Source organism: Elephas maximus, chromosome 12 (assembly GCF_024166365.1).
Source record: "Elephas maximus indicus isolate mEleMax1 chromosome 12, mEleMax1 primary haplotype, whole genome shotgun sequence".
Taxonomy (NCBI): domain Eukaryota; kingdom Metazoa; phylum Chordata; class Mammalia; order Proboscidea; family Elephantidae; genus Elephas; species Elephas maximus.
Genome location: NC_064830.1, coordinates 46,128,096 through 46,155,749, shown reverse-complemented (window position 1 = coordinate 46,155,749; position 27,654 = coordinate 46,128,096). Strand labels below are relative to the sequence as shown.

At 40.4% G+C, this 27,654-nt stretch overlaps 3 protein-coding genes across 6 annotated transcripts in view; 1 reads left to right on the top strand and 2 right to left on the bottom strand.

The window, feature by feature from the left end:
- Nucleotides 1-6,526, bottom strand: part of GPN1 (GPN-loop GTPase 1) — a 47,150-nt gene extending 40,624 nt beyond the window's left edge. Inside the window, exons 1-2 of the mRNA XM_049904728.1 lie at nucleotides 6,364-6,526; nucleotides 5,544-5,637 (exon numbers count right to left, since the gene is read on the bottom strand). Of these exons, the coding sequence (XP_049760685.1) occupies nucleotides 5,544-5,637; nucleotides 6,364-6,474 (205 nt within the window). The 5' untranslated portion in view covers nucleotides 6,475-6,526. The remainder of the gene's footprint in view (nucleotides 1-5,543; nucleotides 5,638-6,363) is intronic.
- Nucleotides 6,527-6,581: 55 nt separating this feature from the next.
- CCDC121 (coiled-coil domain containing 121) lies at nucleotides 6,582-11,934 on the top strand. Of its 2 annotated transcripts, XR_007519736.1 has the most exons (3): nucleotides 6,582-7,151; nucleotides 7,948-9,214; nucleotides 10,608-11,934. XR_007519736.1 is itself a non-coding variant. In XM_049904720.1 (2 exons), exons 1-2 carry the CDS (start codon nucleotides 6,820-6,822, stop codon nucleotides 8,900-8,902), a joined length of 1,287 nt encoding a protein of 428 aa, XP_049760677.1. In that variant the 5' UTR covers nucleotides 6,582-6,819; the 3' UTR covers nucleotides 8,903-9,888. The 2 variants fall into 2 exon arrangements, 1 of the variants encoding a protein (XP_049760677.1); XM_049904720.1 differs by lacking the exon at nucleotides 10,608-11,934 and having other exon boundaries at nucleotides 7,948-9,888.
- A 2,412-nt stretch (nucleotides 11,935-14,346) lies between these two features.
- ZNF512 (zinc finger protein 512) overlaps nucleotides 14,347-27,654 on the bottom strand; it is a 58,233-nt gene continuing 44,925 nt past the window's right edge. For all 3 annotated transcript variants that reach the window (XM_049902905.1, XM_049902907.1, XM_049902908.1), the window contains 4 exons: nucleotides 21,620-21,721; nucleotides 20,691-20,753; nucleotides 19,568-19,666; nucleotides 14,347-16,323 (listed from right to left, as the gene is read on the bottom strand). In XM_049902905.1, coding sequence (XP_049758862.1) covers nucleotides 16,015-16,323; nucleotides 19,568-19,666; nucleotides 20,691-20,753; nucleotides 21,620-21,721 — 573 coding nt within the window. In that variant the 3' untranslated portion in view covers nucleotides 14,347-16,014. The remainder of the gene's footprint in view (nucleotides 16,324-19,567; nucleotides 19,667-20,690; nucleotides 20,754-21,619; nucleotides 21,722-27,654) is intronic.

Sequence of the window (27,654 nt, the reverse complement as noted above, 5' to 3'; positions counted from 1 at the left end):
GATGAGTTGTCTTCGGGGATGGTTCCTGTCCTGTGTCAACAGAAGGTCTGGGGAGCATGGCCGCCGGGATTCCTCCAGTCTCAGTCAGACCATTAAGTTTGGTCTTTTTATGAGAATTTGGGGTCTGCATCCCACTGATTTCCTGCTCCCTCAGGGGTCCTCTGCTGTGCTCCCTGTCAGGGCAGTCATCGATTGTGGCCGGGCACCAACTAGTTCTTCTGGTCTCAGGATGATGTAGGTCTCTGGTTCATGTGGCCCTTTCTGTCTCTTGGGCTCTTAGTTGTCGTGTGGCCTTGGTGTTCTTCATTTTCCTTTGCTCCAGGTGGGTTGAGACCAATTGCTGCATCTTAGATGGCCGCTTGTTAGCATTTAAGACCCCAGACGCCACATTTCAAAGTGGGATGCAGAATGATTTCATACTAGAATTATTTTGCCAATTGACTTAGAAGTCCCCTCAAACCATGTTCCCCAGACCCCCGCCCTTGCTCCGCTGACCTCTGAAGCATTCATTTTATCCCGGAAACTTCTTTGCTTTTGGTCCAGTCCAATTGAGCTGACCTTCCATGTATTGAGTGTTGTCTTTCCCTTCACCTAAAGCAGTTCTTATCTACTGATTAATCAATAAAAAACCCTCTCCCACCCTCCCTCCCTCCCCCCCTCGTAACCACAAAAGTATGTGTTCTTCTCAGGTTTACTATTTCTCAAGATCTTATAATAGTGGTCTTATACAATATTTGTCCTTTTGCCTCCGACTCATTTCGCTCAGCATAATGCCTTCCAGGTTCCTCCATGTTATGAAATGTTTCAGAGATTCGTCACTGTTCTTTATCGATGCGTAGTATTCCACTGTGTGAATATACCACAATTTATTTACCCATTCATCCGTTGATGGACACCTTGGTTGCTTCCAACTTTTTGCTATTGTAAACAGAGCTGCAATAAACATGGGTGTGCATGTGTCTGTTTGTATGAAGGCTCTTGTATCTCTAGGGAATATTCCTAGGAGTGGGATTTCTGGGTTGTATGGTAGTTCTATTTCTAACTGTTTAAGATAACGCCAGATAGATTTCCAAAGTGGTTATACCATTTTACATTCCCACCAGCAGTGTATGAGAGTTCCAATCTCTCCACAGCCTCTCCAACATTTATTATTTTGTGTTTTTTGGATTAATGCCAGCCTTGTTGGTGTGAGATGGAATCTCATCGTAGTTTTAATTTGCATTTCTCTAATGGCTAATGATCGAGAGCATTTTCTCATGTATCTGTTGGCTGCCTGAATATCTTCTTTAGTGAAATGTGTGTTCATATCCTTTGCCCACTTCTTGATTGGGTTGTTTGTCTTTTTGTGGTTGAGTTTTGACAGAATCATGTAGATTTTAGAGATCAGGCGCTGGTCTGAGATGTCATAGCTGAAAATTCTTTCCCAGTCTGTAGGTGGTCTTTTTACTCTTTTGGAGAAGTCTTTAGATGAGCACAGGTGTTTGATTTTTAGGAGCTCCCAGTTATCGGGTTTCTCTTCATCATTTTTGGTAACTCCTTTTATCTTTTGTAAGATAAAAAGTGAGGCAGGCCACACCCCAGGGAAACTCCCCTTACGCTGGATGAGGGCTGTGACCTGAGTAATGTGTTGCATCCCACCCTAATCCTCATAACCTTATCTTACCTCATTAACCACTGGCAGAGATTAGGATTTACAACACTTAGGAAAATCATATCAGATCACAAAATGGAGGGCAAACACACAATACTGGGAATCATGGCCTAGCCAACTTGACACATATTTTGGGGGGACACAATTCAATCTATGACACCCAAGAAGAATGTTAGGATAGGAACGCTCAAATTATGTGGTAGATAAGGCCTGAGACAAGGTGAGAAGCTTTATACAATTGAACTATTTTATCATTGACCATACACACAGAAAAAAGGGACCCAAATCAACAAAAAAGTTTATCTCTTACTAATTGTCTACTGGTGACAACGGCAAGGCAGACATTATTTTGAAAAAGAAACTAGTCTGTCCACTAATAGCTAACTAAATCTTCTTACCAGTCTGTAGGCCTCTCCCATCAACTATTAGAACTCCATTCTTTAGGTGAAAGATAGGCAATTTTTTTCCCAAATTACTCCAAAAATTATATCTGCCTCTTACTACAGAGTCTCCCTTTCATTAGTATGTTTGGAGTATATGCATACCTCACTTCACTGCACTTCACATATACTGTGTTTTTTTACAAACTGAAGGCTTGTGGCAATGCTGCAGTGAGCATGTCTACTGGCACCATTTTTCCAACAGCATCTGCTCACTTTGTGTCTCTGTGTCACATTTTCGTACTCTTTGCAATATTTCAAACATTTTCATTATTATTCTATCTGTTACAGTGATCTGTGATCAGTGATCTTTGATATTATTATTTTAATTGTCTTGGGACGCCACAAACAATGCTCATATAAGACGGCAAACTTAATCAATAAATGTTGTGTGTGTTCTAACTGCTCCACCAACCATTTCCCCATTTCTCCCCCTCTCCTCAGGCCTCCCTATTGCCTGAGATACAACAATATTGAAATCAGACCAATTAACAGCCCTACAGTGGCCTCTAAGTGAAAGGAAGAGTCACACGTCTCTCACTTTAAATCAAAAGCTAGAAATGATTAAGCTTGGTGACAAAGGCATGTCGAAAGCTGAGACAGTCCAAAATCTAGGCTTCTTACAACAAACAGCTAGCCAAGTTGTGAATGCAAAGGAAAAGTTCTTGAAGGAAACTAAAAGCGAACACATGAATGATAAGTGGAACAGCCCTATTGCTGATATGGAGAAAGTTTTAGGGGTCTGGATAGAAGGTCAAACCAACCACAACATTCCCTTAAGCCAAAGCCTAATCCAGAGCAAGGCCCTAACACTCTTCAATTCTGTAAAGGCTGAGAGAGGTGAGGGAGCTGCAGAAGAAAAGTCTGAAGCCAGCAGAGGCTGGTTCATGAGGTTTAAGGAAGGAAACCATCTCCATAACATAACAGTGCTAGGTGAAGCAGCAAGCGCTGAGGTAGAAGCTGCAGCACATTATCCGGAAGGTCCAGCTGAGATCATTGATGAGGACGGCTACACTAGACAATGGATTCGCAATGCAGACGGAACAGCCTTACACTGGAAGAAGATGCCGTCTAGGACCTTCAGAGCAAGAGAGGAGTCAGCACCTGGCTTCAACGCTTCAAAAACAGGCTGACTCTCTCGTTAGGGGCTGAGGCAGCTGGGGACTTTAAGTTGAAACCAGTGCTCATTTACCATTCCAAAAATCCCAGGGCCCTCAGGAATTATGCCAGACCTACTCTGCCTGTGCTCTATAAATGGAACAACAAAGCCTGGATGACCGCACATCTGTTTACAACATGGTTTACTGAGTATGTTAAGCTCATGGTTGAGACCTACTGCTCAGAAAGAAAGATTCAACGTATTACTGCTTACTGACAATGCACCTGGTCACCCAAGAGCTCTGACGGAGATGTCCAAGAAGATTCATGTTCTCAGGCCGGCTAACAATAACATCTGGAGCCCTAGTGGCTCGGTGGTTAAGCACTTGGCTGCTAACCAAAAAGTGGGCAGTTCAAATCCACCAGCTGCTACTTGGAACCCCTATGGGACATTTTCACACTGTCCTATAGGGTCACTATGAGTCGAAATCGACTTGACAGTAATGGTTTTTTTTTTTTTTTTTTAAATGGGTAACGCAATATTCATTCTGCAGCCCATGGATCAAGGAGTAATTCTGACTTTTAAGTCTTATATTTAAGAAATACATTTCGTAAGGCTACAGCTGCTGCAGATAATGATTCTTCTGATGGTTCTGGGCAAAGTATATTGAAAACCTTCTGGAAAGGATTCACCATGCTAGATGTCATTAATAACACTTGTGATTCATGGGAAAAAAACCATCAAAATATTAACATTAACAGGAGTTTGGGAGAAGTTGATTCTGATCTTCATGAATGTCTTTAAGGCATTCAAGACTTCAGTGGAGGGAGTAACTGCAGATGTGCTGGCAAGAGCAAGGGAACTGAATTAGAAGGGGCGCCTGAAGATGTGACTGAAGTGCTGCAATCTCATGATAAAACTTTAACAGATGAGGAGTTGCTTCTTATGGATGAGCAAAGAAAGTGATTTCTTGACACGGAATCTAGTCCTGGTGAAGATGCTGTGAACACTGTTCAAACGACAACAAAAGACTTAGAATACTACATAAACTTAGCTGATAAAGCAGCGGCAGGGTTTGAGAAGACTGACCCCAATTTTGTAAGAAGTTCCACTGTGGGTCAAATGCTCTCAAACAGTATCATGTGCTACAGAGAAATCTTTCATGAAAGGGAAGAGTCAATCAAGGTAGCACACTTCATTGTTTTCTTATTTCAAGAAACTGCCACTGCCACCCCAAGCTTCAGCAGTCATCAACATCAAGGCAAGACCCTCCATCAGCAAAAGGATTAAACTTGCTCAGATAATGGTTAGCATTTTTTAAGCAATAAAATATTTTTTAATTAAGTTATGAACGTTGTGTTTTCAGACATAATGCTATTGCACAATTAACAGACTACACTACAGTGTAAACATAAATTTTATATGCACTAGGAAACCAGTAAATTCTTGCAGTTCACTTTATTGCAGTGGTCTGGAACCAAACCCATAATTTCTCTGAGGTATGTTTAATCAGGATTAAGAAGAGCCAAAAAAAAAAAAAAAAAACAAAACCCAGAGACAAGGAGGGATCAATTAGCACACAGTGACGGCCTGGAAATCAGGAAGCCCAGATCTTAACAAGAATCATAACGCTGGATCACATTCATTCTTAATCTTTTTTGTAGTTACAGGCTCCTCTTAGAATTTGATGAAAATTGGGAACCTCTTCCCAGAGCAATATACATATGCATTTATACAGATATTTTCCCATGAAACTTTGGAAGTGGGAGCAAGATCCCTATAGATAAGCGAGTCAGCTACAGCACCCTGTAAAACCCATTGCCTTTTGAGTCAATTCCAGCTCACAGTGACCCTAAAGGACAGAGTAGAATTACCCCATAGACTTTCCAAAGAGCGCCTGGTGGATTCAAACTGCCGACCTTTTGGTTAGCAGCCATAGCTCTTAACCACTATGCCACCAGCGTTTCCAAAACTGTAGCATAAGAACCCTTATACTGACTAAACTTTAAGAAATTAAAAGGAAAAGGTTTATGTTTAAGAGTCAGCTGAAGGGTTTATAGTGCAGAAGCAACAGGACTGACTTCCTGTCACTTATCTACCCAAATAAGAATAGCCTAACACACTAGGGTTAGAAAGAGGGGAGAGGTAAAGGTAAGTGGAAAGGAGACAAAAAAATTTAGGAAAAGGAGTAAACAAAAAGAAAATGTGAATAAAGAAGCCTGGATAGAGACTCTCACAAATCCAAGAAAATGACAGTAGATATTGAGAAAAATGAAGGCACTGAAGACTAGAAGACTGAGGCTTTCCATTTCCTTTTAGGCATTTCACTCAAGCTCTGGTATAGTTCACTCACCAATATTGGCAGGAAAAGGAACTTCATGCACAGCTGGGTCCAGGTTGATCACATAAGGTGGAGAGCCTTGGCTATGCAGGTGTCCAGTGAGCCTCTGCAGAGACATGAGGAGGCGGGTGGAGAGAGAGGAAAAGGTCGATAAGAGAGAAAAAGGACGATAAGAGAAGAAGAGAGAACTTCCATTCCTTTACTGCCCGTGACTGAAGGCTTTTGCACCTACACTTCCCTCTAACTGAAATATCCATTCTCTATGTTCACCTCCAACATTCAGCTCTCAGTTCAAATGCTACCTTTATCACCATCCTCTACTACTCGCCATCGCTCACTTAATTGCTTGGGGAGGAGGAAGGAGTTCCTGTCTCCCCCACTGAAATATTAGTTCCATGAAAGCAAGAACCTTGTCAACCTTATTGTCGCTGTGTTCTCAGTGCCTAGACCATCGTAGGCGTGCAATTAATAATTCTTTGACGGATCTTCACCGACAGCCTGTGTGCTACCACTGTATTAACTGCTGGAGTTTCCTGTAAGTTCCCGACTTTCAGAAGTTCGCAATTTTATCGGTGAGACAATTCCAGTACAACGTGGTAAATTATATGAAGCATGCACTGAGCACTGAGAGTAAGCAAAAAAGAGCCTTAATTAACCCAGGCTAGAATCCGAGAATACGTCGCCAAGAAAGACACCGGAGCTGATTTGAAGCGCAAGAAAGTCACGCGCGAGTATCCTCCAACGCCCGAGAAACCTCCTTCCCTATCTATTAGGCTTCCGTTCAGCACAACCTCTCACGTACTCCTTATTACGGCTGAGCCATGTAAGTCACCTGTACGAAAGTGGTTTTTCCAGATCCCGCCATTCCCAACACCAACAGACACACTGTGGGCCGAGGACCACCCGAAGCCTGTGGCTCTGACACAGCTACGGGAGTCGCCATCTTTCTTCTAGATCCGCCCACCCTACGACAGAGACGCCGCGTGGCTAGAGAGACTTCCGCGACGCTCTGGGCTGGGAATGAGCATAGAGTCGAATGGGCTCGAAGAGTAAGGACGGGGGGCGGGGCGAAGTGCCTCACAGTCTTCTTTGTGTCTCGACCCAGCTCGGGAGCCAACTAGTGACAGTGACTGAGTAGCGGTTACGCTGGGCAACCGAGAGGCGGGCTGAAGGGGCAAGGAGAAGGGGTGTTAACCTTCATAGGGTTGGGCCTGGGAAGAGGAAAGCCCTGGTCCCCGGGAGAAGGAGAAGAGACGGGATCGCGGGGGCAGGCTCCCACAGAACTAGAATGAGGAGAGTGGGTCTCACTTTCGGCCCCCAAGGAGGAGCAAACAGAGCCACGGGAGAACTGGCTGCTGGGGCTTACCCTGCAGCCGAGGAGGTTAAACAAGTCTGGGCCGGACGGGTCTGGACTGGGGCCGAGCGCCACCCCCGGGGTTGCTGGGCAGCGCCGAGACTCGTTGAGCACAGAACGGAGACACTGCGAGAACTTAACGCGCTTGGATACCGTTCCCGCGTGTCGCCGACCCCGGACACTAGCGCTTGCCCCTCGACCATCACCCTTAGTGAACTGCACAATCACCATCACCTTGAGGATGAACCGTTGGATCCGAGGCGCACGTGAGTTGAGAAGGGGAGGTTCTCTCTCATGGAAGCGCCATCGCGGAAACGTGGTGAAAAAGCCGAGATGACTCCTATTCTTGGCCACCCAATCTGTTCTTGAGGTCCTTGATACGGGCTGTAAGCCATAAGATCTGGGTTTTATACCCACGCTCTGCCATTTGTTAGGTGTGTAAGCTTTGACAAAAACCCAGCCGATTGCCTTCGAGCCAATTCCGACTCATAGCCACTCTTTAGGGCAGAGTAGAACTGCCCCATAGGGTTTCCAAAGGAGCGGCCGCTGGATTTGAACTGCCGACCTTTTGGTTAGCAGCCAAACGCTTAACCACTGCACCACCAGAGCCCCAAACATTGACAGGTCACTTATATTCTGTGAACCACTTTTCTACTCTTTAAAATTGAGATAACGCCTCACAGCGTTGTAGTGAATGCATTGTAAACTATAGTCCCTCATCTTTACCCCTAAATGTATTCCCTTGGAACATGTTGTTGTTAGTTGCCATGGAGTCCATTTGGTGACCACACGCATGTCAAGAGTAGAACTGCTCCACAGGGTTTTCAAGGCTGTGTGACCTTTCTGAAGCAGATCCTTCCAGGTGCCTCTGGGTGGGTTTGTAGTCCAGTTAGTAGTCCAGCACTTAGACGTTTGCACAACCCAGGGATTCCTTGGAACATATTAGGTGCTCAAAAATATTTTCTTGTATGAGTCCAAGTACAAATGTGCATTTTTTAAAAATTATTTCCTAAGTTTTCATTAAGAACCAACAGGGGAATGTGTCATTTGTTCTCCCTTCAGGTTTGATGAGGGCCCTGAGACAGCTCTTCCACCATATCTTAGTCTAATAAATACTTTTTTCAAGCCAGAGAAGCTAACAAAGGCTGAAATGAAGTTTAAAAAAAAGGCAATGGTGGAAGTGGTGGACCTGAACAATCAAATAGAACAAGCTCAAATCCAGCAGGAACAGCTACAGAAGGAAAGCAGGCAGCTATGCACTGAAAAGTTACTTGTCCAGGCTGAACACAAATTCATTCTGGAATACCTGACCAACAAGACTGAGGAGTACAGAAAGCAGCCCATTAAGATGTGGAACAACTATGTACAAAAAAGTGAGGAGACTGAACTACGGAGGCAGGAGGCAACCTCAAGATATGGGAAACAAACTTCAGTGCTTAAAGCAGAGCTCTTGCAGAAGGAAAAGACCCAAAGCCTTCTGAAACACCAGCTGAAGGCAATGAAGGACATTTTAATATTAAAGGAAAAACAGGAGATAGAAATGCTGGCATTGCAGGAGGAGAAAAGGAAAGTCCAAGATGAGACAGCTGCAAAGACACAGGAAGTACAGGTCCAGATCCTCCAGGAAAAAGCACTACTGGAGAAACAACTGAGTGAGCCAGACATAAGCCAGTTGGGAAAGAGAAAAAGAAGAGAGCTTAAAAGGAAGAACCAAGCCTTGGAGTTGGCAGCAAAGCAGTATACTCTTGAGTTCTACCGTGGCATCAACAGAGAGAACCAACAGTTACAGAAGGATCTACAGGAGCTAATTCAGCAATCCCAGGAGTTGGTGGCTTGTCAAAGCCAATTAAAAAACAGGAAACAGCAACTGCAGCAAGAACAGTGGTACCTGGAGGGCTTAATCCGGGGAAGGCAACGAATGCAAGGAAGGTATAATTGGTGCCTAAAAGGACAGGATGCTCCAAAGACCACACTGACCCCTCCCCTAGGCACCAAATCAAGGATTAATCCCAAATAATTCCTAAAGTAACACTGATTAAATAAGCGCTGGAGCAAGTACTTTTAGGTGCTACATAAACCCAGTTAAGAAGCTTTTTGGATCTAATTGCTATGGCAAGATGTCTATCATGATGTGTAGGTGTGAAGGATTGGGTGCTTTTTTTCAGCAGTACTGCTTCATATTTGTGACTGGCTTCCCTTAACCCTTCCTCTAAGTAGCTCTTGTTAATAAACAGGATGTTCCACAAACCTCCACGGTTATGACCCTAACCTAATACCCAGCCGCTTACCAAACACCCTGTACTTCAAACTCACTCAAGATCAACTTGAGGTGAGAAGAAAAGTTGTGATTTATTTCATCTACCTTAGATTTGTTAATAGAGAAAGCACCTTTAAGGATAGTGTTTCAGATTTCATATAGTTCTTTCAGCTCTGTAAATAACCCGGTATCAGTTTATCCTCATTCCTTTTGACCAACTCAGCACACAAAGGCAAAGGCAAAAAGTGTTTTTAAGCCTTTTTTTGTTTGTTTATGCCAGTGACCGGTAGATGCTTCTGTGGTTTTTTCCATGAAGCAAAAAGTACTCAACAGCAAGTCCACTAAGTGCTAGGTCTAATGCTAACCCCACCTCCCCAGTTTTAGCTTCGAATAAATTGAGAAACTAAGAGAGGAGGAAGGGGACATACATTAGGTCAACAGTTGTTTTGGAAATGTTTTCCATGAGGAAACACCTACGGCATCAATGACATGATTGGATGCCTCTGCTTGTTTAAGAAAATGTATCAAAAGAAAGTTTTAAGATGTTTGGGCAATTTTTAAGTCTTGTGCCATCTGTTGTTATCCCGTTTCCATAGCAGCACTCTAAATTCTATGACAAGTAAAATTAGTTAGTATTAATTGGGTTTAGATCATTTATTCTATTTTCTCACTACACATACACTTTGTAGTACATGAAATCCCTTTTATAATCAATGTGTGCCATATATTTATGTCCATTTTATACAACTGGGAATTTTACTAAATTAGTATAGATTTTAACATAGTTGTATTTTTTGCATTTATGACATATTTATATTTAAACCTGTGATTTACTTAAATGCTGAATTCTAGTTCAGGAATATAACCCCTTCTTTTAACATTGCTCTTCTATGGAAAATATAAACAACTTATGTTTTTCAAAAACTGTTAATGAAACATTCCAAAATAATTTTCCTGAATTGTTTTATTCATGCATAAAATGAATGCATTTAAAATTGGATTTTTTAAAAAAGGATCCTCCCTTGAAGTGCCTCTTAATTCTAGCTTTAATAGTTTTTGTTAAATATGTAGAATTTTTTATTAAATAAAGATCTACTTAGAATTATAATTTATCTAGCTTTTTTTTTTACTATTTTAATATATTTTCTACTTTATCACACTTCTTACCCTTTCTGCACGTCTTATTCATACTAGTGTGCAAAAAGTAAAACTGCAGTTTTAATACGGAGGAGCCCTGGTGGCACAATGGTTAAGAGCTTGGCTGCTAACCAAAAAGTTGGCTGTTTGAGTTCACCAGCTGCTCCTCAGAAGCCCTATGAGACAGTTCTGTTCTGTCCTGTAGGGTCCCTATGAGTTGCAATCAACTTGATAGCAATGGATTTGGTTTGGTTTTGGTTTAATACAGAAATTAGGACTTCAAATATCATGCAGGTACCTTAACCATATACTTATTCATGAGCTACAGGTACAGGAAGACTGAATTTGAAAAGCATGATATCCAAAGCAAGTTTGAGGCCCTATTCTCTGTGAATGCAAAAGCCCTAAGAAAACATATACCGCACCTAAGGCTGACCAGGAGTCACAAAGGAGGTACCTTAGACTCTTTTTCTTCTGCTGTTAATCCCCCTCCTGCAGCTGCCGTCCCAATTTTCTCTTTCAGGAGTGGGTATCTTCCATCTGATCTGTTTATTTTTACTTCCTATCATCCCAGTTGAAGGAGCCCTGGTGGCACAGTGTATAAAGCACTCAGCTGCTAAAAGGTCGGCAGTTTGAACCCACCAGCTGCTCTGCAGGACAAAGATGTTCCATAGATTACAGCCTTGGAAACCCTATGAGGCAGTTCTACTCCATCCTATAAGGTCACCAGGAGTTGGAATCGATTCAACGGCAGTGTTTTGGGTTTTGGGGTTTTTTTTTTTTTGTATCACTCCAGTTAAATGATGTGGTGGATTGCTTGTGGTTTCTCCTTTCAGAGTGAATAAAGGCGTAAAGATTTTAAAGGGCGAATCATATCTGAAATCCACACCCTCAACTTAGTAGGGGGCCAACTCATTTCAATCTATTTTTTGTCTGCTTTGCTATGAAGAAAATTAAACAGAGTGATGTTACAGAAAGTGACTTTAAACAGCAAAGATTTCTAAGCTGAAATGTTGGCTGAGACCTGAATAAGCTGAAGCCCACAGTGCAAAAAACCAGAAGAAACTGTTCCAGGCACAACGGTGAATGCAAAGGCTCTAAGAAGGTGGGAATAAGCTTGATATGTTCAATGAACAAAGGTCTGTGTGGCTGAAGTGCAGGTGGGGAATGGGTAGTGGGGCAGGAAGCTAGTAAGGTTAGCAGGAAGGCCTGATTGGCCACTGTAAAGGGTTTGAATTCTATTCTACAAGCAGTGGGAAACCAATAGGCTTTTACAATGAATGAGGTCTGAATTACATTTTTGAAAACACTCTTGCCACCCTATGGAGAATGTGCCCAAGTCAGTAAAAAGTAGAAACAAGGACATCAATCAGGAAGCTATTGTAGCCTAGACAAGAGGGGAAGATGGTCTGGATTACCATGGTAGAAATAGAAAAACAGATTAGGGATTTTTTTGGTGGTAGACAAGACTTGCTAATGAATTCACTTTGAGAAACTAAAAAAAGAAAGATCAAGGAAAACTATGTTTATGGCCCCAGCATCTGAACAGTGGTGCTGAAGGGGAGAAGACATGGGGAAACAGACCACAGGGTGAGGGAAATTAAAGGTTAAGATGAAGCAGAAGTAAAATTTATAGTGTTCCCTTTTAAGAAGATGAGCAGAATGTATTTTTCCTTGATGTGTATGTGAACTGCTTTTTAAAATATTTCAGGCATACAAAAATATAGAAAACCATAACTCATTATCTACCTTAATAATTACAACTTTGAGGGACAGAGTTGCATGGGTGGGGGTCTGGGGACCATGGTTTCAGGGAACATCTAGGTCAACTGGCACAACGACATTTATTAAGAAAATGTTCTGCATCCCATTTTGGTGGGTGGTGTCTGGGGTCTTGAAAGCAGCCATTTGAGATACATTAATTGGTCCCAACCCACCTGGAGCAAAGGAGAATGAAAAACACCAGAGACACAAGAAAAAAATATAAGCCTAAGAGACAGACAGGGCCACATAAACCAGAGACACCATCAGCCTGAGACCAGAAGAACCAGATAGTGCCTGGCTACCACCAATGACGGCCCTGAGAGGGAACACAACAGTCTCTGATGGGGCAGGAGAAAAGTGGGGTGCAGAACTCAAATTCTAGTAAAAAGACCAGACTTAATGCTCTGAGACTGGAGGGAACCTGGAAGACATGGCCCCCAGACTCTCTGTTAGCCCAGAACTGAAACCATTCCTGAAGTCAACTCTTCAGACAAAAATTCGACTGGACTATAAGACATAAAATGATACTCATGAAGACAGTGCTTCTTACCTCAAATAGATACATGAGACTAAAGGGGCAGCTCCTGTCTGAAGGTGAGATGAAAAGGCAAAAAGGGACAGGAGGTGGTTGAATGGACATGGGAAATCCAAAGTGGAAAGGAGGAATGTGCTGTCACATTACAGGGAGAGCAACTAGGGTCAAATAACAATATGTGTATAAACTTTTGAATGAGAAACTAACTTGAACTGTAAACTTTCAGTTAAAGCATAAAAAAAACCTATTAGACTGAAAGTAAAAATAAAAGAATTACAAATTCAACTGAAATCCCTTCTGAATCCCAGAAGCATTATACTGAATTTGATGTTTATCATTCTTGTGCATGTTTTCAGGCTTTTACTTTATATACATATATCTGTAAACTAGTGTTTTTACATGTTTTTAAACCATATATAAATAATACCCTTGATGTGTTTGACCAAGTGCTTTTTCCAGACATTATTTTTGGGATTTATACATGATGATACAAGAAACCCTAGTTAATTTTATAGCTGTATAGTATTCCACTGTGTGGCTGTACCAAAATTTATCCATTCTCTTGATGGACAATTAGGTTGTGTATTAGAGTAGGCTAAAGTGCTGTGACAGACCAAAGAACATATGATGTCTCAAATAATAGAGATTTCTTTCTTGTTCATGTAACAGTCACATAATAGTCTAAGATGGATGCTCCTGGTTGGCAAGTGGTTCCTTGTCAGGGTGATTCAGAGTCCATTTTGTGCTCTGCCATCCCTTAGGGCCTCCTCATCATCTGCATCTAGCAGGAGGAAGGGGAAAGCAAGCATGGATGCACACTCACTCTTTTAAAAGTTCCAGCAAAGAAGTGACACTCGCATTCCACTGGAGAGAAGTTAGCTGGTTATACCTTAAAAGAAAAAATCCATTTCCATCAAGTCGATTCCAACTCATAGCAACCCTATAGGATGGAGTAGAACTGCCCCATAGAGTTTCCAAGGAACACCTGATGGATTCGAACTGCCAGACCTTTTGGTTAGCAGCCATAGCACTTAACCATTACGCCAACAAGGCTTCCAGGTACACCTTACCACTCGGGGAATAAGAGCCTAGTATTTGTCCTATAATTCTATTACTTTGCAAGGTGAGAGCATATTCTGGTAGACAGCTAGTGGTTTCTACCACAGGGTGTTTTCATCTCTTATGAACTATCCTGCAATAATCATTCTTGTTTATGTCTTCTGGTATACCTGGGCAAGAAGAGTGTCTCTTTATATACCTAGGATTAAAACTGCCGAGTCTTAGGGAATATATTCAACTTTACTAGGTATTGCCAAATTGTTTTCAAAGTGATTGTACCAATTTACACTCTAAACCATGTATTAAAGTTCTTACTGCTCCACAGTCTAGCTATACTTGATACTGTCAAACTCAGTATATGTTATTCTAATGAGTTTTTTAAAAATAAACTTAAAAACTCAATAGAGTGATTAGGATTGTCCTGTCTCCTATGGTGATCCCTGGTCTCAGGAAGGAAAAAGAAAGGGAGCACCTGCAAGGGCCCTGAATGAGACTGGGCAACTTTCCTATAATAATTCATTTTAATCTCAAACAAATTATTCATTTTCATGAGCACACAGAATCCAGGAGATAAAGCATTACTGAGACAACTGCATTTAGAACTTATTTCAAACTCATACCTATCCCCCAACCATCTTCTTACCCCCATTTACTGTGTCAGCAAGGAGTCAAGTGGCAGGCCAGAGTCAATGAACAACTGGAAACAGCATTCTAACGAAGAGTCATTTATTTCTTTTGTCATTGCCAAACATTCCCCGAGTCTTACTCACCAGAAATTAACATAGCTTCTTCATTTCTCCTCCCTGGCAACCTTATCTTCTGAAAAGGCTTTAAGGACACAATTGCCAATGAAAATGTAGAGTGGATATACCAGGTACTTCACTTGTTTCAAAACTACCTATTCTGGCAGTATCCAAATCAGGTTTCAATGCTCCCTAGTTTGAAAGTGGTCTTCACAAAAGCCCACGTCTTAAAGCTATGTGGAGAAGCGCAAAGAAGGACAGAGAGTTAAAGAATGGTTAACAGCCTTTCAGAATTTGAAAAGGTAGTACATGTCCTTATCAAGGTTAATGGTCCCTTATTTTTTATGTGGCATATGCCACAAAAATAGGGAAGAATATATAAGATCAATATTAATGGAAAAAGGGGAAGAGAATCCAGAAGCACGACAGGAAAGCTGCTATAACCGATGTTTCAGAGAAAGACAGCATCCAAGAGAAACAGCCCATTAGACAAAACCAGGTGGGCATGAGGTACAGAAAAAGAATTTTTCTTTTCAGCTCCACATAAATATCTACATCTGGTATCAAAGTCTCAGGACATAAAGAGGACAGAACTTCATAGAAGGGCAATATTCTCAGAAATTTCAGAGACAAGAGGAGGGCTAAAAGGATAGATGAGGACCTTGGGGGTTTAGACTAGCAAGTGAGGTAAAGTCCAGGGGAGAAGGAATGTGTACCTTGCCAATATTAGTGTATCACCAGGAGCACTGTGCCAAAACATCAGGGGCAATGTGATAGTTCTCAATCCCTAAGATCAAGGGAGCAGGCTACATGACGGCACTAACCATAGCAACACATGAGATCTCAAGCCCCAGAAAAGGCGAGACAGTATTTATTGCTTTTTCTACTTTCTTCTTTCTAGTCATTTTAATGTTTACTCTTAAGCCTGCTTATCATGCTTGTGGTCTAGTTAGTCACTGCTACTTAGAATAAACAAAGCATTTCCCAGTATAACCAGAGTAGGGCAGTTCTAACTTTTTCAAACCAAGTCCATTTTCTTACTTTCTATTCTAAAACCATACTGGGTTGTTAAAACTGTAACAAAAAGCCCCCATAAAATTTGTTTCCCAAGGAGATGGGGTAACCTTATTACATGAATGACAACAGTTCTAGCTTCTAGACTTACTATATCACAAACGCAAAATGATAAATTAGTTATGGTTTTAAAAATTAGTTTGGAATTGTTTTATAAGCTAGATGATGGAGTGGCTACTAAATCAATGGAGCTTCCAAGAACATTTTACACTCCAGGAAGGAAAGAACACCAAAAAGATTTCTTAGTTTTATAGAGGGCAAAAGAGGCCTATAGTTGGCCTTAAGAGGGAGCTCTTTGGGCAAGATAAGAGTCAGAAAAACAAGAGGACTCCAATAAGGAATAGCAAGAAAACCTACCGGAAAGGCGGGGGTAGGGAAAACAGGGAAATCTACACAGAAGGAAGAAGCTGAGAAAGTCACAAACAACCGAAAAAGTACATTTCTCTCCGCTCAGCGCCCCCAAGACTCAGTCCTCCCAGCACAGGTCCCCGTGACGACAGCATCACAGAATCCAGGAGCTAAAGCATTCACCCTCCCAGGAGTGCACTCACACTGCCTGCCTATTTCCTCCCTCGTTTATGATGAGTATTTGAGGGTTTTACTTTCTGGAAATGTGCTGGCACTGGCTCCCGCTCTGGCTCCTTACAGGAGGTCGACACTACCAGTTGCTCATTACTCTGCCTCTGATCCTTCCCTACTCTAAGACTCAGCTCTGTCTCCGAATGCTCAGCACCAGGCTGCTGCCGCCTTCTTAGAGACCTTCTGCTCCTGTGCTGCTGCATCCGCTTTTCTTCTTCTTGCTGCCGCTGCTTTATCTTCATCAGCTTTTCAAAGCTTTTGGTTGTTGTTGGGTTTACAACAAACCAGTCCTAGAGGCAAAACAGAAAAATCATTCAAAGACATAATGGAAAGCATAAAAAAGGGGTGTGGGAAGAATAAAAAAGGCATCATTAAGACGGAACACAGTAAGGAGGAAACAATATGGAACCAAAACTTAGATGTCTGTATTTTAAGTTGGAGAAATTCAAGATACAATAGTCATTGTAAGTAATAAATGTGTAAGACATGATTCTGGATACTTAATATCTGACCTACAAAATCTGCTTAGCATTGTCTCACCCATTTATCTCCTTCAGTAAAAATCACATCATGAGATGTCAAACTATGAGCCATAAAATATTTTTATTTCATGATAATGTAGTAGTTAAGAGTAACAATTTTGCAGCCAGACTGCCTGGGTGCAAATTCCAGCTCTGTTTCTAGCTATGTAACCATGGGCAAATTAACTTAACCCCTTTGAGCCTCAGTTTTAAAAATTAAAGGGCAAGGGACATGGACTCCAATTATGCCAAAAATTAAAAAAAGAAGTCAAATCTATTCATATGAGAAGTCTTCTAGCTCTAATAACTTATAGGAAATACCTGGGGTAGAAGAACACCACCACAGGGATGCAATCAGTAAAATTCAGAACGTGAGTAATTACATGTGAAAATTCAGTTTCTTCAACAAATAAATGGCAATGGAAAAACAAAAAAAAGGAAGGGGAAACTTCTAGACCTAGACTGTCCAGTGAGGTAGCGACAAGCCACCTGTGGCTAATGAGCTCTTGAAACATGGCCAATCTAAACCGAGATATACTTTCAATATAAAACACACATCAAACTTCAGAGACTTAGTATAGAAAAAAAAAATGTAAACTATCTCAATAATCTTTATTGATTACGTGTAAAACGAAGCACTGGATATACTGGGTTAAATAAAACATGTTAAAATTAATTTCACCTATTTTCCTTATGCTTTTTTGAAGTGGCTACTAATGTGGTTACTAGAACATTTTAAATTACATATATGGCTCACGTTACGTTTCTATCGGATAGTGCCACTCTAGATTAAAACACAGTTTGTACACCTTTTTTAGATCCTGATTTGAACTAGTCAACTCTGAAAAAAATGAGACAATCAGGGAAATTTAAATAATGATTAGAGAATCAACTTAATTTTTATAGGTGTGATGATGGTTGTGGTTTTGTTTTTAAAAGCCCTTATTTTTTATAGCTATATACCAAAGCATCTCAGCTGCAATGGTATCTGGGATTTGCTTTAAACCAGGCTTTAAGGGAGAAGAAGTGAGTGGGCTTATAAAAAATACGATTGGTCATACACTGATGACTGCTGAAGCTGGCTGGCAGATACATTAGGTTCATTATACTGTTCTCTCTCTTTTCGTGCATTTCAACATTTTCATAATTTCAAAAAGAGAAAAAAAAAGTAGTGTAAGAAAACATAAGGCAGGGAGGGAAAAAAAGGATGAAAATGTTCGATGACTACATAAAATTCGTTAAAAAAAAAAAAAAACTCGTTGCTGTGGAGTCAATTCCAACTCATAGCAACCCTATAGGACAGAGTAGAACTGGCCCGTTGGGTTTCCAAGAAGCACCTGGTAGATTCAAACAGTCAACTTTTGGTTAGCAGCCGGACTCTTAACCACTATACCACCAGGGTTTCCAAAAATATAGGCATAAATCATTGAAAAAACTAACTGAAATAAAGATCTTTGCTGACGCCAATTTTTTTAGGAAGAAACTGGAGAGGTAAGTCAACTCTACAAAGGGCAAATTTGATCAGGAGATAATTATCTTTCAAACACTTCCTGACGCATGAAAAGTTCACTATATACAAAAGATGTGACTGCCCTCCTGAGAAATCTGATTCTGGAAATGGGCTCCCAAAGCTTAAATCAATAAAGCAACAGAAACCATATTTGATGAAACAAGTTAAAGCCCACCTGTTAATAACTGGAGCCCTGGTGGCACAGTGTTAAACCTCAGCTGTTAACCAAAAGGTCAGCAGTTCAGATCCACCAGCCACTTCCTGGAAATCTTATGCCGCAGTTCTACTTTGTCCTATAGGGTCGCTATGAGCCAGAATTGACTCAACGGTAAGGGGTTTGGTTTTGGTTTGTTAAGAACTATTAAATTTGAGGGCAGAAAACAGCTGAAGGTGCTCACTGTATTTTTCCCAACATACAGTTTCTACAGCATGATATTCTAAGAAACAAACATTCTTATTCCTTTAGCCTCTGTAATAAAAACCCACTGCTGTCGAGTTGATTCCAACTCACAGCAACCTTATAGGGTAGAGTCGAACTGCCCTATAGGATTTCCAAGGCTGTAATCCTTATGGAAGCAGACTGCCACATCTTTCTGCCACAGAGCAGCTGGTAGGTTCGAACTACCAACCTTTCCGTTAACAACCCAGAATTTAACCACTGCACCACCAGGGCCCCTGCTTTTGTAGTAATGGTATTTAATTACATAACAAGCAATCTTTGTTCACCTGTACTACTAAAAACTTCCCCCAGGAGAAAACTCTTGACCTCCTGAGCTTTAAATCATTTTTACACAGTGTTTTTTCTTATTTTTTAATTTTGAAAACTTACACACCTTCAGAAAAGTTGTAATAGTTCAATGAACACATGTATATCCTTCACCTAGATTTACCATTATTAATCTTCCTTCCTTTCCTTCCTTCCTTACTTTGCTGAATTATGTACAAGTTAGTTGCCAACATGATACTTTATCCATAAATACTTCAGCACATGTATGCCTAAGAACAAGAGCATTCTCTTGCATTAACTGCAATTCAATTATCACACTGATACAATATTATTAGTTAGTATACTCAGTATTCAAATCTTCCCAATTGTCTCAATAGTATCTTTTATGGCTGTTTTCATGCAGTATTTTATACAGCATTAAAGACAGGTTTGCTGGAGGATGTTAGGATACTAGAAAACATAGAAGTATACAGATTCCTGTAAAACAAGAATCCCAAAGAGAGAAATTCAATCTGGTTCCCAAATGCCTGATCTAAGAGGATTAACAGAAGAGCTCCCAGGTGCTCACACTCACATTTCACATTACCAATGCTTTCACAGAAAAATACAACCAAATGTTTAATGTTAGAGATCATTTTAACTTCAATGTCTCTGGTAACTGCTTTAGCGTTACTCTTCTTTAAAGTCCTATCCTACAAAAACAAGAAAAAATCCACTCTCTTGTGGCTTACACACAGGGTCCAGACTCATAAAAACATGGGAAAACAGGGCCTCACCTCGGCATGGACAGAGTTGATGTGATACTTGACACCACTCTCTGACACAAATTCTTTCTGACACAGAAGACACTTGTATTTTCCAGCCACAAAGTTTCCCTATTTCCAAAAGAGGATAAAAAAAAAAAAAGAGTTTTTGGTAAATTCAGGGAGACACACCTGGGCCATGTGTAGGAATAGTTAGGTCTGTAAAGAGGGGACCTACTTCAGCACAAGAAAGAAGGAAAAAGATTCAAACAGTAATACTTAGGTGAACCACCTTGGACAGACTATCACCAATAGAAACATATTCTAATGGACTTCTATGCCAAATACTCACCCCACCCTCAACACACCTGAAGTTCTACTTTTGTTACGTAACACCAGATTTTCCTACCTTCCTATGTCTTTCACTTCACTGCCAGGTTCTCTTGGTTTCTTCCAAGAGACTCAGAAACTGACTCCAAGGATTCAGAACTAGGATTAAGATGGCAAACTCCTAAGCGTTCCTTGACAGACTGGCTTGTATGCCTACAACTCCCTTGTGTGTTGCCTTGAACTGAGACCTCTCTCCCCTACTGAAGCTTCAGGTTTCCATGGTGTTCATTTTGTGAATGGGGTTGGGAAGTGACAGCGATCCCCATGGCTGATGGGTTGTAGGAAACGTGGGTCAGCATGGAAAAGGTTCAGTGAAGTGAATCGCTGTTAGTCTGATCTACTATCCTACCTCCTATCCCCAGAGGCCAGTACAGTTTTGATGAGTTTAGGAGATTTTCACCAATCCATGTAAGCACGTATAAGTTGATTCTAGAAAGTTTAACGCCCAATATGACAGGGCAGGCCCAATGTGAGACAGGCTCGGGGTTAAGGAGCTAAGGCCCTGATGGGGACTCAGAACTAATATATTTTTCTACAAATTCCTTTAACTGATCTGACTTATGGTTCTGTTGGCCTTCTCTGAGTTTGGATGTGCCCTGGCATCCCACCCAATAACAGTCCAATAATCTTCGGGACGTAAAAAACTAAACAAGTCTCTGAACATAACAGTAAACAGGACAACTAGCAGTTCACTTGAACCAAATTCTCTTCAATGTCAGACTATTTTAAAGCACATGTTAAATATTAGATTCAGAACTTTACAAACCAATGTGCAAGAGCCCAGGTGAGCTTTAAGGCCAGATACACTACTGTAGACAGCCTCGCAACCCTGGAAAAAAAGAAGATATAAGGTGAAGACTATGCCAAACAGCATCCTTCTCTTAGCAATTTGTGCATTTCCACTGATCTGGAAGAAGACCAATAAATAGCACCATAAACCAAACAGAAAAAGAATCTACAACATGCAAGTCACAAAAGCAAGAAGGAAAACTCTAAAAACATAAAAGAAAAAAAAAGTGAGCAGGTAGTAGAGCTGATTAGAAAAGTTTAAGCCATTCCCTTCCCTGGTACTTTCTCTGACACTTAGAGAAAAACAGAAAATTATACAGCTAGGTTTTTAAAAAAGTCTGTATTCTGTAAGTGCAAACGTGTCTCCTATCAATTTTATAGCTACTCCTCCCCAAAGTGCTACACATACAGTTGTGGTAGATTAAAGATGGCTGCAAATTCTCTGCCACTCATCCCACCCGGAGATGTATTTCCTCTCCCCTTGAATCCAAGCTAGCCCTGGGATTGCTCTGACAAACAGAATGCCACAACAGTGATGAAGTGCAATTTGTGAGTCTAGGCCATGAGAGACCTGCAGCTTCTGCTTTCACGTGCTACAAACTCTCTCTCAGAAGTCAGCCACCATGTACCCTGGTAGGCCAACGACCTGCTGGAAAGAGAGGCCGTGGGGAAAGTCGAGCTCCCAGCTAACTACGACCCCATGAGTGATCCAGCAAATGCCATGCAAAGCAGGAGAACTGTCCCACTAAGCCCTGAGAGAATTACTGATGTAGAGAATTGTGAACAAACAAAAAAATTATTTTAAGCCATGATGGTTTGGGTGCTCTGTCACAAAACAAGAAACAACTGAAGTAAGTACAGATACTTAAAAAAAATTCACTGAATAAATGATTGAGAAAGAACCACCTGGTTAGGACACTGGATGCGATGATACTTCTTGACCTCTAACTTCCATTTGTGTAGTACTTCCTGGCTGAAGGTAGGTAGCCCAGGGCGGGTATACTTTAACTATAAGACAAGAAACAATTTATTGGAGGACTCCAATTCCCAATCAAAATACCCCAAATATTCAAACCCAACTCTTCAGCCCAACTAATTCTGGAGTTCTACAAGTATATCCTCATGTATATTTAAAAAAAAAAAAAAAAATTTTTTTTTTAATGTAAGACCCTCTGAGTGGAAACCCTGGTAGGGTAGTGGTTAAGTGGGTTAGCAGTTGAAATCCGCCAGGCACTCCTTGGAAACTCTACAGGGCAGTTCTACGCTGTCCTACAGGATCGCTATGAGTCGGAATCGACTTGACAGCACTGGGTTTGGTTTGGTTTCGGAAAGACCCTCTGAAGTTTCTGATACTGATAAGCATAACTGTTTATAGACTTAAAAGAGTTTGATTTTTTAGAAAGCATACAAGACTTTCAGATATAACACGTCATCTATACTTAAAAAAAAAAACCCAAGTGATAAAATCTTATACACCATTAACTAGCATTTTGGGGAAAAAAAAAAGATACAAATATGCCTCCATATATTCACTCAATATAAATATATTTAGATGGGTAAAAAGTTAGAAGGCTATAAACCAAAATGCTCATAGTGGTATTCTTCCAGTAGTACAATTCTGGGTGATTTTAATATTTTTCCCTCCTTGCCTACATTTATAATTTTTTTCAATGATGTTATGTTAGCTTTTACATTTTTAAGGTTCTAGAAGAAAAAAATAAAAATTCGAGGCAGACCCAAGACGGCGGAATAGACAGGTGCTTCCAGCGAGCCCTCTTACAACAAAGATGTAAAAAAACAAATGAAAGAAGTATACTTATCACAAGCTAGGAGCCCTGAACATCAAAGGCAAGCTTAGAAAACAAACTGAGGGGCAGGGGGAGGAACAGACGGTTCAGAAGCAGAGGGGAGTTATCGGACCTGAATCACAGGGAGCCCTCAGGCACCAATCCCGGGAGAAGCAGCGGCAGGCTGGTACTAGCTTTCGGCTACAGTTTCCTCAGGGAAAAGCTGCCAGCTACCCAGCCTACTCACACCTCCAGAACCAGAGAAGAACGGCACTCTCAGCAAAACCTAAGTACTTGCGTATATTTTACTGTGCCCCAACCAGCAAGCCAGCTTCAGTGGCTGATTTCCCTGGGCCTGAGATAGGTCCTGTTGAGTGCCTAGAGCCATCCTCCTACCCTTGGAGAAGGAATAATTTGCAACTGGGTGAAAAGATAATTTGCCAGCTCTACTGGTGGGGGGAGCTCAGGACAGAAGCAGCTCCTGTACAGGCATAGACGGTCTGTGGACTTTGAGTCCTTTCCCCTCTGTACGAACCTGTGTAAGCCTATTTCAGGACAACAGGCCCTTGTTGGCAGACTCCAACCATTTCAGCTGTGCAGCAGAGAGGTGGGTGTTTGATGTTTGACATTGCTTTGCCTATTAAACAGGGTCCTCACCTACCCACATCAGGGGCCTGAGGGCCGGTAGCACTACTCACGTCACCCAGCCACCCACAGCAGGGGTTCAAGGATAACTGGTACCTCCCCGTCCTTACAACCAAAAACACTGGGTGCCCATGGTCCGTCTGCAGTACTCACCCACCTGCACGCTCTAGGGCAGAGAGAGACGTTTCCCTCAGAGACGTGGGGGATGATTCTCAGCCCCCTGCTTTGTTCAGAGTGTGACTCTCTGCTGCAACCAGATACTGGTACCTACACCAATCACCCCTGCCCCTCTGAGAATGTAGGACAGAGCCTGTACCACACACTTGATGATCAGCTACCTGGACACCTGAGCTGAATTCATACAAGAAAAATGAACAGACTCCTAGACTCATAAAGCTGACAACAGCTCTGGCCATCTGGGGATACGATGTCAGAGCTCAAAACATGAAAATAATCAAACTAGCTCACTCAAGCAACCCATTTGGGCATATCAAAACAACACGAAGGAAGAAGCTATGACACAGTAAGCAAACATAAAATAAACTAATACAATAACTTATACATGACTCAGAGACAACACTCAATACCAAGCCATATAAAGAAACAGACTGTGATCACCTCAACAAGCACTCAAAATAAAGAATCAATGGATCTTCTAGATGAAACTGCCTTCCTGGAATTACCAGAGGCAGAATACAGAATATTAATACACAGAATCCTTCAATACATCCGGAAGGAAATAAGGCAATACACAGAACAAGCCAAGGAACACACAGACAAAGCAATTGAAGAAATTAAAAAGATTATTTAATAAACTGGAAAAATCCACAGACAGCAACCAGAAATTCAGACGATTAACAATAAAATTACAGAATTAGACAACTCAATAGAAAGGCAGAGGAGCAGAACTGAGCAAGTGGAAGGCAGAATTTCTAAATGTGAAGATAAAGCACTTCGCACTAATATAGCTGAAGAAAAATCAGATAAAAGAATTCAAAAAACTGAAGAAACCTTAAGAATCATGTGGGACTCTATCAAGAGTAATAACCCATGAGTGATTGGAATACAAGAACAGGGAAGGATAAGAGAAAACTGTTGGCAGAAAACTTCCCTGATATCATGAAAGATGAGAAGATATCTATCCAAGATGCTCATCGAACTCCACGTGAGGTAGGTTTTAAAAGGAAGTCACCAGTACGTATTATACTCAAACCTGCCAAAACCAAAGATAAAGAGAGAATTTTAAGAGTAGACAGGGATAAACAAAAAGTCACCTACAAAGGAAAATCAATAAGAATAAACCCGGATTACTTGGCAAAAACCATGCAGGCAAGAAGGCAATGGGATGACTTATACAAAAACTTGAAAGACACAAATTGCCAGTCAAGAATCATGTATCCAGCAAAACTGTCTATTAAATATGAAGGTGAAATAAGGACACTTCCAGATAAACAGAACTTTAGGAAATTTGCAAAAAACCAAACCAAAACTACAAGAAATACTAAAGGGAGTTCTTTGGTTAGAAAATCAATAATACCAGGTATCCACCCAAGACTAGAACACTGGGCACAGCAATCAGAAGTCAACCCAGACAGGGAAATTACAAAAATAAATCAAGATTAAAAAAATGCTCAAAAAAGGAAAACAGCGATATTATTATGTAAAAGAAGACAACATTAAAACAAAGAGGGACTAAGAAATGTAGTTATAGATCTTCCACATAGAGAGAACACAAGGCAATACAAAGAAATAAAAGTTAGTTTAAAATTTAGAAAAATACAGGTAAATAATAAGGTAACCACGAAGTAAACAAACTACCCAACACATCAAAATAAAATACAAGAAAAAAATAGAGACTCAGCAGAAACAAAATAAACAACAACAAATATGAGGAAAGGACAATATATAATCTACTCAGCATATAAAATTAAGTGGGAAAAAGAAACTATCAACAACTCACAAAAAAAGACATCAAAATGATAGCGCTAAATTCTTACCTATCATAATTACAGTGAATATAAATGGACTAAATTCTTAACTATCAAAATTACGCTGAATGTAAATGGACTAAAGGCATCAATAAAGACACAGAGAGTGGCAGAATAAATTCGAAAACAATCCGTCTATATGCTGCCTACAAGAGACACACCTTAGACTTAGACACAAAAACAAACTAAAACTCAAAAGATGGGGAAAAATATATCAAGCAAGTAACAATCAAAAAAAGAGCAGGAGTGGCAATATTAATTTCTAACAAAATAGACTTTAAAGTTAAATCCATTATAAAGGATAAGGAAAGACACATATAATGATTAAAAGGACAATATACCAAGCAGATATAACCATATTAAATATTTATGCACCCAATGACAGGGCTGCAAGATACATAAAACAAACTCTATCGGCACTGAAAAGTGAGACAGAGAGTGCCACAATAACAGTAGGAGACTTCAACACACCACTTTCGGTGAAAGACAGGACTTTCAGAAAGAAGCTCAAGTAAGACACAGAAGATCTAAATGCCACCATTAACCAACTCGTCCTCATAGCCATATACAGAACACTCCACCCAACAGCAGCCAAGTATACTTTCTTTTCCAGCACACATGGAACATTCTCTAGAATAGACCACATATTAGGTCATAAAGCAAGCCTCAGCAGAATCCAAAACATCAAAATATTACAAAGCTCTTCTCTGACCCTAAGGCCATAAAAGTGGAAATCAACAGCAGAAAAAGCAGGGAAAAGAAATCAAACACTTGGAAACTGAACAATACCCTGCTCAAAAAAGACTGAATTATAGAAGGCATTAAGGATGGAATAAAGAAATTCATAGATTCCAATGAGTATGAAAACACTTCCTATCAGAACCTTTGGGACACAAAGAAAGCAGTGCTCAGAGATCAATTTATATCAATAAATGCACACATACAAAAAGAAGAAACGGCTAAAATCAAAGAATTATCCCTACAACTTGAATGACTAGAAAAAGAGCAACAAAAGAAACCCTCAGGCACCAGAAGAAAGCAAATAATAAAATTTTAGAGCAGAACTAAATGAAATAGAAAACAGAAAAACAAATGAAAGAATTAACAAAACCAAAAGCTGATTCTTTGAAACAATCAACAAAACTGATAAACCACTGGCCAAACTGACAGAAGAAAAACAGGAGAGGAAGAAAATAACCCGAATAACAAATGAGATGGTCGATATTACAACAGACCCAACCGAAATTCAAAGAATCATATCAGATTACTATAAAAAATTATACTCTAAAAAATTTGAAAACCAGAAGAAATGGATGAATTCCTAGAAACACACTACCTACCTAAACTAACACAAACAGAGGTAGAACAACTAAATAGACCGACCCATTACAAAAGAATAGATTGAAAACGCAATCAAAAAACTCCCAACAAAAAAAGCTCTGGCCTGGATGGCTTCACTGCAGAGTTCTACCAAACTTTCAAAGAGTTAACACCACTACTACTAAAGGTATTTCAGAGCACAGAAAAGGACAGAATACTCTCAAACTCATTCTATGAAGCCAGTATATCCCTGATAGCAAAACCAGGAAAAGACACCACAAAAAAAGAAAATTACAGACCTATATCCCTCATGAACGTAGATGCAAAAATCCTCAACTAAATTCCAACCAAAAGAATTCAACAATATATCAAAAAAATAATTCACCATGACCAAGTGGGATTCATGGTTCAACATTGGAAAAACAATTAATGTAATCCATTATATAAATAAAACAAAAGACGAGAATCACATGATTTTATCAATTGATGCAGAAAAGGCATTTGACAAAGTTTAACACTCATTCATGATAAAAACTCTCAGCAAAATAGGAATAGAAGGGAAATTCCTCAACATAATAAAGGACATTTATACAAAGCCAATAGCCAACATCATCCTAAATGGAGAGTACCTGAAAGCATTCTCCTTGAGACTGGGAACCAGACAAGGATGCCCATTATCACCACTCTTATTCAACATTGTGCTGGAAGTCCTAGCCAGAGCAATTAGGCCAGATAAAGAAATAAAGGGCATCCAGATTGGGAAGGAAGAAGTAAAAGTATCTCTGTTTGCAGAGGACATGATCTTATACACAGAAAACCCTAAGGAATCCTCAAGAAAACTACTGACACTAATGCAAGAATCCAACGGATTATCTGGATACAAGATAAACATACAAAAATCAGTTGGATTCCTCTACACCAACAAAAAGAACACTGAAGAGGAAACCACCAAATCAATACCATTTACAGTATCCCCCAAGAAGATAAAATGCTTAGGAATAAATCTTACCACAGATGTAAATGACTTATACAAAGAAAGCCACAAAAGACTTCAGCAAGAAACCAAAAGAAACCTGCTTAAGTGGAAAAGCATACCTTGCTCATGGATAGGAAGACTTAACATTATAAAAATGTCTATTCTACCAAAAGCAATCTACACATTTAATGCAATTCCAATCCAAATTCTAAAGACATATTTTAA